This window comes from Esox lucius, chromosome 22, assembly GCF_011004845.1.
Source record: "Esox lucius isolate fEsoLuc1 chromosome 22, fEsoLuc1.pri, whole genome shotgun sequence".
Classification (NCBI taxonomy): domain Eukaryota; kingdom Metazoa; phylum Chordata; class Actinopteri; order Esociformes; family Esocidae; genus Esox; species Esox lucius.
In genome coordinates this window covers 6523644-6536153 of record NC_047590.1, presented here as the reverse complement: position 1 = coordinate 6536153, position 12510 = coordinate 6523644, and the positions used below count along the sequence as shown (strand labels likewise).

Genomic DNA, 12510 nt, shown 5'->3' with positions numbered 1-12510 from the left:
GTCTAGTAGTCTATAGACTAATCAGGCTGCTGAGTTCCCTTGACCGACTTCTGAGACTCCAGCAGCTTCTGAAAAACATTAACGCAGACATATTGTATGTTATTGTGATATTTTAATATTTGGCTGCGGTGTAAGAAACTGGCAAAGAGACATGCAATATGCCTTGTTTATTTGCTCTCCATTAACTGCACATGGGCTAACGCAGAACTTGACTTTGTCAGAAGCTGTTTACTAGACTTTGAGCGACCCTTTCGTTTTTGTCATTTCACATTATCAGTTTTCCTACCTCACCCACTCTCATAACTGGCGTCGAATGTGTTTGGTTTAGCTTTACGACTTCACGTCGACCACCTGTTTCCACACGCACTCACACTAGAATCAGAGCTTCTGCAGAGCATAAGACCCTCCCATTCAGCATAATGTGACCTGGTCGTGAGCGCCACGGCTCAGCCATGGGCTTCCTCTGCTTGGCATAAACAGTTCTCTTCTGGTTCTGCTTTTCCTCAGTGGAGCTACTCTGTTGGAGTTTGTCTTACTTTCAAGCCAAACGGAGTCATTGTATTTGACTGGTTAATCTTTGACATTTTTCGAGTCAGGGAAGTCAAGTTCAAACGTTAATCCATTTTAATCATTTGCTCTCGATTTCCTACCGTCGCTATCAGCGCGCCCGCAGGAAGCGTGGCGGCTTTACATCCAGTCTAATCTCTGGAGGGAAGGCCCTAACTGAAATGTAATCCCAACGTGGAATGGGTTGAGCTGAAGTAATGTCCTGGCACACATATAGGCATGACCAGACCTGGGTTCAGATACTATTTGAAATCATTCCACATACTTTTACTGGAATGAGAGACAAGGGTGGGTATGCTGAATTACGACAGTTCAGTTGGTTGCGTCGTTCCAAGCAAGCTCAGTGCAGCAAAATATCTTAAATGGTTTCAAACACTGTCTGAAACCAAAACTCAAGGTCTTTGGTGCGGGATACTTTGTTCAGTAGCAGCGGCTCAACCGGGGTAGGCATGACCTCCTCATCGAGCCACTTCCTGTGATGTCAGATGTAAGGCAGGAGAAATGGACTGATCGAACTTCGCATAGCTCATCCGAAACGGATGAAAAGTCACCATTGCAACATCATTTCAACCAGTTTCCGGCTGCAATGATGTGATCTCAACCAGTTTTGCCAGTGCTTGTGTAAGCGATGAGTAGTCATTTGGCTTTTTTCGGTGAACAGGTTTGGCGCTGCTATGGAATTTTAAGTCTGGCAGTGTGCTGACGGTAACATTTGGATATGACAGATAGACAGTGCATGCAGAATACTGACTCAAGCTGTTGAAGTCCCAGACAGGGTGGGACAGACCAGCCAGAGACATTAGGACCAGGGGGATGTGGTTAGAGGAGTCCGTGAGGCGAATCAACACACAATAATTCAGCTCTAAAAGAGATGAATTGTATTCAGTACCCAAAGCTATTCACACAGACTCAAGAGCAAGTCGCTGATGAATCAAAAGAGAAATTAGCTCTTTTGAAGTGGCTCTTGGGGTAACATAGCGTAATTACACACACACACACACACACACACAACCCATCTATACATTACACACTATATGGCGCTCGTGACAGAAGGTCCATGACCCTTGGCAGTCACTATGCGACCTTTGACCCGGGTGCTTCACTGAATAGGAAGTTGTGTGCTTACTCCGTGGCCGGGCTGAGCGGAGGGACAGAGCCTGCTCTTTGTGAGGGAGTAGTATGCGTGAAGTGAAGTGTTTATCTTATCCCATGGCCTCCATTGGGCCGGTGGCGCTGGTTCCCAGCTCTGTTTGGAGAAGCCTGTGAAAGCACCGGACCGGGCCGGGGAGGGGGACGGCAAACATCATGTCAAGTCAGGGATGATCCGCGGACAGAGGCTCCCTCCCCTGCCCACGCTTCCGGTCGCTGTCAGGTTAGCGGTGTGTGGACAGGCAGGCGGGCAGGGAAGGCGGGAAGAAATAATTGTGAGATTGGGCGGGAAGCCAGGGGAGAGGGCGGGAGAGATTGAAAGAGAGGAATGGAGAGAAAGGGAGGGAGAGAGAGAGAGAATGTTCCATTGCCGCCTTCATATAGCATGGACTCAGGACTCTGAGCTGGTCAACCATAAAGTTGATGGCCCCGCTAACACACTCCTGCCTCCCTACAGTTTCAGCCACACGCCAACCAGGAAGACCAGCGACAATGTGTTTGATATTTGGCTTCTCCCCTCTCTTTTCTCCCCCCTCGGCTCCCTCCCTCCCCTGCCCTCCCTCAGTGGGCCCAAGGAGCAAGGCGGCGATGGGCAGATGAGGAGAACGATAGAGGGGCAGCACCTGGACAGAAAGCAGCAACCGAAGAGACTGTCTGTGGGCAGCAACCTGGTGGTGAGTCACAGGGTCAAGTCAAGCTCTCCTCTCTTTTTCTCATGTGCTACAACAGAAGAACAAACCAGACATGCTGTACAGACGTAACTTTTTTCCTCACATTTTCCAATGCTTTTCTGTACTGTTAGGAAGTATCACGTGCACCTAATGTATTTAAAAGCAAACAGCTACCACTCGGCTTTGAACCCAGAGCTGGTGCCCAAAACACACCCTGTCAGTTGACGGGGAGACAGAAAGCAGCCTCCTCTGGCCGTGTTTGTGAAGCGCTGTGCATTGTGATTGGCAGGCTTATCTGTCCACCAGGTCCACTGTTGTTGGGAGCTACACCCGTGACCTCGTTGTCAGGGTTAAGTCAAGGTCAACTCAGTAGTAAGTGCTCCTTTCGGAATGTCAAGTACAAACAGATCTAACTGGGGGCCTTGGCTAAACGATGCTACTGTATTCCGGTGTTACATGCTTCTGTCCGAAGCTGTTCCAGGAACTACAGTGATCGGCCAGCCTGGTACAACCCTGCTCGGCTTGGAGGAGCCCCCGTATATTACCTGGTTTATGGGTATCAGAGTTTATTTCGTGATACAGAAAGGATGGATGTTTTTCAAGTCAATTCTCAGAAGGGAATGAAATGCGAAAGGGCTGCCCTGCACGTAGACTGAGATTAAACCTTGATAGGTACAATATACCCATAAAGGCTTTTGCTTTCCCTCGCTGTGTGACATGATCCTTTGATCCTTTCATTTTCTCAGACTTTGCTGCGTTGCGGACGGTTCTGTGTGTTTATGACACCCTATGTAATAAACAGACGCCATTGTTACTGAGGGTTGAATATGGCAATTATCACTTTAATTGGACACGCTTTGACCTTGTTTATTATCCAACCTGAAATTGGGTCATATTTAACACACGCCATACAGCAATATTTGTCTGTTCATCTAGTCATGCGTGAACCCATTCTCTCTCCCTCCTTCGCTCGCTCTCCATCTCTCGGGACAGCTTAGACTGGATCTGGCTGTCCTGCAGTGCACATTGAGTATGCGTTTTATTAACACCACTAGACATCATTTGTCAAGGGACTCAGCGTTGGACACGATCACGTCATCTATAAGAGATCCACTGCAGTAGATCCACTGCAGTAGATTCCAGTCAGCTGGAGGGTATTACACCGAACTGGGTCAGTCTCAGACCTAGGACTGCATTGTCACTGCATTGTCACTGCATTTAAAACTAATTGTGAAGGTTTATAATGCTTTATTGACACGGTGGAGAGACGTGTTACCAATAATTGGAATGCTGGCTAGAGGAGTGGTGAAAGGGTTTGGCTTGAGTTGAGCTTATAACAAAACTGGAGGGGCCATGTAGGATTGATAGAAGAAGTGGGTAGCTTCGAAGCTGGTGGCTTCTCTACCACATATTGCCCATGGACAGGGCGGCTGTGGCAGGGTACTATATGTCCAGCTCCGGGCTGCCCTGGTGATATGGATTTTTTTGTTACAGAGATAAACTCACTAAATCCTGTAAACACTCCTTTTCCTGAGAGGATATGAGCCTCCCGATACATTTGTTTTTCCAGGCATCTGCAAAAACAAGAAACGCCATTTCTGACATTCCGTCTGGCGACGGTCCCGGCTTTCATGCTGCAGTTTCCAGCTCCAGTCAGAATACAATATCAATCTGGTCACAGAGAAGGCAGTGGCTTTCTAGCAAAAACACTGGTCAACCAGTAGATTTGAACGCATTCTTTTGTTGGGATGTTCCAGGTATCTTTTATAACAGTGCGTTGTTACTTGTTGGCAATTTGCTGAGATATTTTTACGGTTTTGTACTGACATGTCTAAAGGTTTTAACGCCTCACTTCTGTCCATGCGCTTCTCTTTTTTTTTCTCACTGTAGGAAACACATATCTTGAGTGGATGGCCGCTAGGTCAGGCTTTTCAACCCAGACAACACGTTTCAAAACCTTCTTCGAGTCAAAATGCCATATGTTACCCATCTACAGAGGAGCCTTGGCTAAATATTTACCCACTCTGCACTTATCTGGATAGATTTCATGACCCCGGCGAATGAAACGAGACATCCATCTATGTTTTAGGTGATTTATAGCAGATATAGAGGTGGTTTAGTCACTGCCCCGACATATATATTTCCTTCGCAATGTAGCCTAAATATGAACCAATCTGGCTTGAGCTTTTAGGTCTAGACGGGATCTTTACATAAGTAATTATGAATGACATACCTAAACACACTTGATTTATGTTCGTATAGCCATGTTATTTGATGATAGTGTTGGTCATTGTCATGCTGAACCAAACCGCTAGTGTGAATATGAGCTACTGAACATATATTAACTCCAGCAGACCTTATCCAGGACCCTTTAATAATCCCACACAGGTTTAATTCTGCAGGGGAAGGGCGTCAGACAAGCAGCAGCCTAATAACTGGGCCACGGACTGCATCGCATTACATAACAGAACTGTGTTCCGGGTTGACTTTGTCCCTATTTATTTTTGGGATTTTGAAGTCGGCCTGCTTGTTACAGGTGAGAGTCCTCTTAGTCATGCCACTATACAGTGATGCAGAACGCCGTGTCGGAGCGATGGCTGTTCTGTCAACCTCCTGTACCGGACCATAGAGTGAGCCCGACCTAAAATTATTAGAAGACGCGTCCTGCGGTCAGTGAGAAGTTTTTGGACTCCGGGCACAGCGCTTATTGAGAAAGGAAACAGGACATGTCACGAAAACCCTGGTCCATCTGAACGGTTGTCAACACAGCCTAACCTACTTCAGAGGATAGCGACTTAAATCACTATTGTTTTCTGTTGCTGCACCCTCTCCTTTCTTGCCAACATTTTTTGTTTATCGAGTGTGCAGCCGTGCATTCGTGCTCAGACATAATTGATAAAAAAGCAAGAGCAAATTGAAAACACTCCGCGAGGGGAGGGTTGATTATCAAGTGGCCCACGTTACTGATTAAACGCTCGCTGGTTAGTTGTGAATTTTTGCTGAATAAACAGCATGTGGGAGTGCTTTCCTGTTTGTCTCAGGGTTGTGTTTCTGGGCAGAGCTGGGTTCACGTAGTATTCGTTTTCTGTGAATTTCTGACTGAGTCTGGAGTGACAGTTGGGCAGGGTTTGCACTTTTGGGACTAATTACATTAGTTCCATGTTCAACCAGCAAACTTTGTAAAACTCATATTAAGTATCTGAAACAAATCAAATACTTGAACCCACATCTTGTTTCTAGGTGGCTTTAAGACTCTTGGTTTTGGATAACTTTATGACTCATTGTTCTGGATAGCTTTATGACTCATTGTTCTGGATAGCTTTATGGCTCCTGGTTCTGGATAGCTTTAAGACTCATGGTTCTGGATAGCTTTATGGCTCCTGGTTCTGGATAGCTTTATGGCTCATTGTTTTGGATTGCTTTAAAGCTCCTGGTTCTGTTTAGCTTTAAGACTCTTGGTTCTGGATAGCTTTTAGGCTCCAGATCTGAATAATATACTTCATGTACTAGTTTGGATCCACTGTTGTTATTCTGAGTGTAGATGCTGTTACATAGCCATAGTTCACATTGGAGATAGAGCAATACAATAATCCACAAATGGCAACCAATATCCCCCCGCAAAAATAATCGTTTGGTTTATACATCAAGTGCCTGTGAATTGAAAGACGTGCCAGGATTGCGTCTGGTCGGTGTACACCATTCTATGCCAGGTATGGGTGTACAAAACATGAAGGCGTGTGTGTGCTTGTGAAGCAGGTCTGTGCTCCCATGTAGCCTTGCAGTCCAATAGATGAAGTGAACGTTGCGACCCTACAGCTCACACAAGTAAACTCAGAGTACTTACACTGACGGGCCACGGTGGTGTAAGACAGCTTCCCACGCTGGAACAGGAACAGAGTGTTTTACTCGGAGAAGGTGACGGCCCTACTCTACGCTCACAGCTGGGAGGTGGATTAGTGTTAATGTGACATGTGTCAAATAGTCCTGACGGAGAGTTGAGATCAGGGTTAAACTGAGGCCAGCTCCTTTTGGCGCCTAAAGAAACGGCCTCGTCGTTGATCTGATCAGGTAGAACAATCGTCAAACCAGTAGCCCTTCCTGTCCCCACCCCCAACGAAACGTCATCGTAACAAAACATCAAGCCCTTGTGTTTGACATGACTGCCTAGACACAGGGGTCACCCAACTTTCCAGCCAATGGAAGCTGTTCTCCCAGCGCCAGGTGACATGCTGCACCCCGACTGGCTCAATGTGAGCTGTGGGAACCAGGCAGAATGTCGGGTGACTTGCTCTCACTATGGCCGTGAGGTACTAGAGTTGTGACATGTTTACGCCGCCACCAAACTAGCACCATAGCGTCACAGAGTCACAGGAATTAGCTGAGTTTGCTATCGCGCAACCTTTTTTTTTTTTTTTACCGGTGACTTTATCCTACTTTGTCCATTTTATTTAATGTAGTTGGGATTCCTGTTAAGACCTATAAGTCACATGCTATATTAAACCATTCGCCATGTTTGATACCCGTATTTAATCTCTGGGAGAACATGCTAAATTAAAGAATGGGACCTTGCAGCATGCTTGGCATGTGGGACAAAATACACTACCTCCGGACGTTGAAGTTGATTGGTCCATAGGAAATGACCCCAGAAAAAAAAATGGAATAGATGACACTGCTGTTACAGTAAAACATTTCCTTTTATCTAAATGTGAGACTCGCGCTGTGCCTGCGCACTGTAGGTTGATGGAGAACGGTGGCCTGCTGTTTTTGGCTTGCACTGCTGGTAAATCAACTAAAATAAATAGTCTTGTAGGCTAACCCTTGTACAGCCACAGTCGTGTTTTTGGATTCGCTATAGTAAATGATGGGGAAAATGTTTCAGTTGACCTATTTAAAGGAGAACTAAAGGAGTTGAAATATGTTTACACCCCCCTCCTCGCTGCTGTGTGTTTTCCAATGGATGTCGTACTTCCTGACCCGTGTCGTAAGTTAGCTATTTGTGTTGCACATGCCACAGTAATGAGCCTGAAAAACTGTATTTCTCAGCTAAATGTAGGGTGCTGCCACTGGGAAACCTCTTATTTAACCAACCATGAGTGTGTTGGTTGTTATGTCGGTGAAGTCAAAGACAAGACAGGGTGAAAATTACCTCCTCAGCATCTGTACACAGCCCAGTATGGACAGTTGGTTGAAATTTAGGCCAATCACAAATTGTTAGAGCTTTGGAAAAGAGTTATGTCTCTGTCAGGAGGGCACTGAGTTTGTCCTCTACTAGCTTAGGGCGTTGTTCCAGCGTGTGTAATTGGTCATCGATTTACTCCAGTCCGTCCAATAAGATGAACGGACTTCTTGGCCACATTGAGTCAAGAAGGGCCTCTAATTAGGGAACTTTCTCTTCTTTGCCAATCATGCCCTGGGCATAGATTAAAGTGGTTGCCACGGTTGCTGAGGCCTCGTATGCCTCTAGTCACATGCTGCATCTCCAAACACTTATGTACACCATATCATTCACACACACACACACACACACACAACACTCAGTGTTGGAATTCAGTATTCAGAACTAGCAACAAGCATTTAGCCCGACAATGCAAACCATTTTAGATGAGAACAAAGGAAATAAATGTATGACCACAATTTAGTATGAAGTTAATACACTGACACAACAGAAGACACAGAAACACTCCATGCAAGAATATTTCTGTAACAGGGAAATAGGGTCTGGGTTTCTTTGCCATTTGATAAGCAACGTATAATATTATGGCTTGGGGGTAGAAGCTGTCCATGTCCTATTGCTTCTGGACTTGATGCCCTGGAACTTTGGGCCTCATTCCATGACTTGGGTGGCTACAGCTGCCATATTTAGAGGTGATGCAGCATGTCAGGATGCTGTCAATGGTTCAGCTGTAGAACTTTCGGAGGATCTGGGATCTGTGCCAAATATTTCCAATCTCCTGATAGGAAGAGGCGCTCTGTCCAAATCTGTCTAGGTTTGTAGACAATGTTCATTACTTAGTAACGTGCACCACGAGGAACTTTGAGCTTGTGATCTGCTACATGTCAGCCATTATATCTGCTTGTCTGGGTCTGCAACCTATAAACTTGTCTTTTCTTGATTCTTGGTGTCCCTGAAAGAGCCAGAGGCCCAAAGCACAGGATAGCATTTCACAACTGTTTCTATAGGAGGCTTGAGGGACTCAACTATTTTTAGGGTTTAGAGATGGAACTGATCTCTACTAAGTTGAAATTGGATAGGGCAATATTTGTACACCTTTATTGATTGTGCTGATTGTTTTAAGTGGTTTTATGACTAACTACTGTTATATTACTATCGATTAATCATATATTGTGATTACACCGCTATATTGATTCAATCAAACAGAGAAGATTTAGATAGTCGAATGCTAGTCTATTACTACAACGCAGGTCCAATGCTAGTCGATTGATAGCGTCAGGTTAGTCTAACGCTAGTCAAATGTTAGTTTAATTGAGATTACAAAATGCAGCAGTGTTTTCTACATTCCAACTTGCAATCCTACTCTATCTGTTTGATGGGTTAGCAAGGCCTTCTCATGACAACATTTTGTTATGTGATTTTAATTCCAACTGCAATCAATTTGCCAGATGGGTTATCCTAATGAGTGCTAAAGGGGGCTGTAAAATGTATTTGGTCTAGTGCACTTTTGATGCCATTGTGATTGGATGATAACAAAAAGCTAGATATGCCAATTCACCTTAAATGTTATTATTTTTGTCTTCGATTTATCTGAAAATCAAACACATGCCTAATTATTATTAATATGAAGTGTGGAACTATGTGTTACTGATCCATGCATGATCAGGGCTTGTTGTCAGAGTGTGATTCAGGTGTCTGGTAATGAAGCAGAGCCTGGTAGGGTCTGGCAGAGGGGCAGCTAACAGGATTAGATATGGTGGATTAGAGCCTAGTTCTTTGGGGAGTAGCAGTGCAAAGGGTGAAGGGGCCTTCGCACTCTGCATCTGTGAAGGAAACTGTAAACCTGTCGTCCCCCACAAATGACGCACCAACCCCCTAGGCCAGTTAATGGTGTGTCATTCAACCAAGTTTAATCATGCCAGCGATGTCTTGTGATAGCACATGGAATAGCAAGACTTACGTCCCTGAGCATGTGTGCCAAAACTGTGACTTGGGAACAAGGGAGAACACTCTGCTCGGCCCCAGAACACTGAACTACAGGGTAACCTGCTGGTGGATGTGAAGGACTCTTTTAAATTGGCTTTATTTCAGGGGATACTATAGGTCTGGTCTGTTAAATGGCCTGTAGTCTGTGAACACTGTCCTTTTCAATTGTTTGCAGTTGTCCATCACACCCTCATCTAGACTGGCTCATTGGTGAATAGGTTTGTGGATTTATTGATTGTTGAAGCTTTCAAAGTATACTCGGGATGTTATGACATAATCTGTGGCTAGGCATCTTTCTTGTTCATGGAAATCGACTTTAATGCACTCTGGCAAAACAGGAAATCTTCCAAGACTGCAACTACTGGCTTCTTTCTTACATGGTATGCTTCCTAAATGTGTTGCTGTTGTTGACATGTGCAAGCAGGATGACGCCACACAGTATGTGCTGAGAATGATGAGGCTATATTTCTCAATGGATGCTTTTCCCTGTTAACATATGAACAGAGAGCATTTTCACGTTATGGAAGAAATCCATTGTTTGAAGATTCTTTGGCTTGTTGCGTAAGGCCAAAGTTCTGGAAGCATCTACGTAACCTAAATATTTTCCCGACCTCACGTAAAAGCCACTTGAAAGCACTGAAGAAGCTAATCTGATTTTGATTGAGATACGAGTTTGATGGATATTGTTTAGATTGTTTTACTGTTTCAGGTTTATCTTTTGTGGTGGATGGAATTTGAGGGGCCATTGTTTGAGCAGACATGTTTATTAATCCCTGAGGGTATTGTGAAAATCATTAGGGTGTGAACGGGCAAATGGTGTAATACACCTCAAGCTCTTAGCTAGTGTCAGTCCAAATACCTTACTGGTTTGGCCTGCAGTGTGAGAGGCTACCAGGTGTTACTGATAAGATGAGTAAAAACCTCCTGCACCTGGCGACAATGTGAAAAGGAAAAAAGAAAAGAATTGGGATTATGTGTTTTTGCAACAACAAAAAAAAGATTATATATTGGTCAACGTGTGACTCACATCTTTAATGTATTTTGGCATTATCTTACAGTTTTATTGGTGTTACTGGGACGATTAGAAGGAGTAAAACATCCTGCACATGGTAATATATTTAAAATGTACTGTAGGCCTTAATTTAATGTAGCTGTGATATGTTGCCTTAACCTAGCTAGGTTCTAACACACATAAGCAATATTACTGCCAATGTATGGACTTGACACAGTTAGAAACTGAATTGTCAAAGTTGAAGTGCACTTGCACATTGATTGAAAGATGACTGAAGCCATTATGCAATCCAGTGAAATGTAGACTGTGTGGGATTTATCATGAGTCATTGATACTTGACAGGAAAACCATTAGTCACCTGGACAGCGTGATTAACCGATACGACAGTGCATTTGTGAAACAATTCCACACCCTGTGAGGCTCAACAACATTGGCCCTGCCGTGTGGGGAGAGGGATACATCATCATGAATTCCTTTAAGGGGTGGAGATTGCTCCTTTTCTGGGGAAATGCAAGACTCACTCAAGATCAGCATCTGGAAGTAGATTCGCCCAACCCAAAGGTCCGCCCAGGTGCCCTGTGAGTGACATGTTAGTCCTTTTCAGTGTGAGCTGGAATGTCACCTGCCACTCAACCCACATCAATCACTGTAGTAGCCAGATGACAGGGATCCACAGGGATACACCTCTTCCTCGGCTGGAAGAGAAACAGGTACTACATATATTGCTTACTTTCGCGTATTTCAGATAAAAATGTGCGCGTTTGTGTAGATATTGCTGAATTCCTGCCTTTGTATGTCCCTGTTGTGTGTGTGTGTGTGTGTGTGTGTTTGTCGAGGGAGGTTCCCAATTATGAGAATATGGACAGTTCTCGTCTACCTTACGTTTTTGGGATCTAAAAAACATGGATCCCAATAATAAAGAATAAAATGACCCGTCTGGATGTAACTGTTTTGACATTTCCAAATCCTAATCGTCTGTGTTGTAGACACACAGTACACCTAGACAGGAAGTGTTGTAAATGGCTCTAGTCACTGGAGACTCTCCATGCACAGCAGGGACTCTGTGTTGGTCTGTGCCGGTGCTTTTCCATCTGCACTGCTCGACTGTGGGACCGAACGAGCGTCTGACAGAGAGAATATTCCGGAGGCGAATGTCAGTGAGCCCTTTCATTGGCTGGGGCTCTCTCGCTCTGCCAGTCGACTCTCATCACACTGTTCATTTCAGCCTCCTGCCGCTGAAAACACACACACACACACAAACACATGCACGCATACAAGAACAAACACACACACACGCACGCACACAAGAACAAACCCACGCAGACACAAGGACACACACACACACAAAGTATCAGACACATACACGCACACACCCAGACACACACACACACACACACAAACGCGCGCGCACACAGCCCTGCTCCCTGACATTTACCTAGACTGATTTGCTAGGAGCAGTCGGTGCTCAGTAGGCACAGATGGACCAGCCGAGAGTGGAGAGCTTGGAGGAGACGGGAGACTGTAGGACAGGGTTTAGGTATTTCTGGAGAATGTCTTAATGTTTCACACACACACACGCACACACACACATTGTTGCCCTCCGTTCCTGGGCGCTGACAGAAAACAGGGGATTCCGAACAGGTGATTTAATCCAACTTGACAAACTAGTTAAATATTGACAAGCAGTGGAAGAGCTTATGTGCCACTGCACCCAGAAAGGAGAGTAGGAGAGGGTGTGTGTGGGGAGGGGGGGGGGGGGGTTGTACAGGGCAAAACGCTCCCTGAGTCGTGCTTCATCATTCCGGATCCCGGGCACGCTCCGCCATTCTCCGCACGCAAGGGCAAGCGTCGAGGAAAAGGACGGCGCGGCTGGAAGCCACGACGACGGGGGAGGGGTTGAGGTCGAGACAGAAGGAGACGGAGCGGGGTTCGGGGGGGGGGGAGACGACGGG

General features: G+C 45.3%; 1 protein-coding gene across 4 annotated transcripts in view; it reads left to right on the top strand.

Moving 5' to 3' along the window:
* The window catches only part of LOC105022081 (nck-associated protein 5), a 133871-nt gene that overhangs the window by 7996 nt on the left and 113365 nt on the right, over positions 1-12510 (top strand). For 3 of the 4 annotated variants that reach the window (XR_004575132.1, XM_020042388.3, XM_034289612.1), the window contains exon 2: positions 2282-2390. The exons of the other annotated variant lie outside the window; for it this stretch is intronic. Coding sequence is in view for 2 of the 3 variants with exons in the window: in XM_020042388.3 (XP_019897947.2) it covers positions 2282-2390 (109 nt within the window). In the remaining variant the exon portion in view is untranslated. The remainder of the gene's footprint in view (positions 1-2281; positions 2391-12510) is intronic. 4 annotated transcript variants of the gene reach the window in all.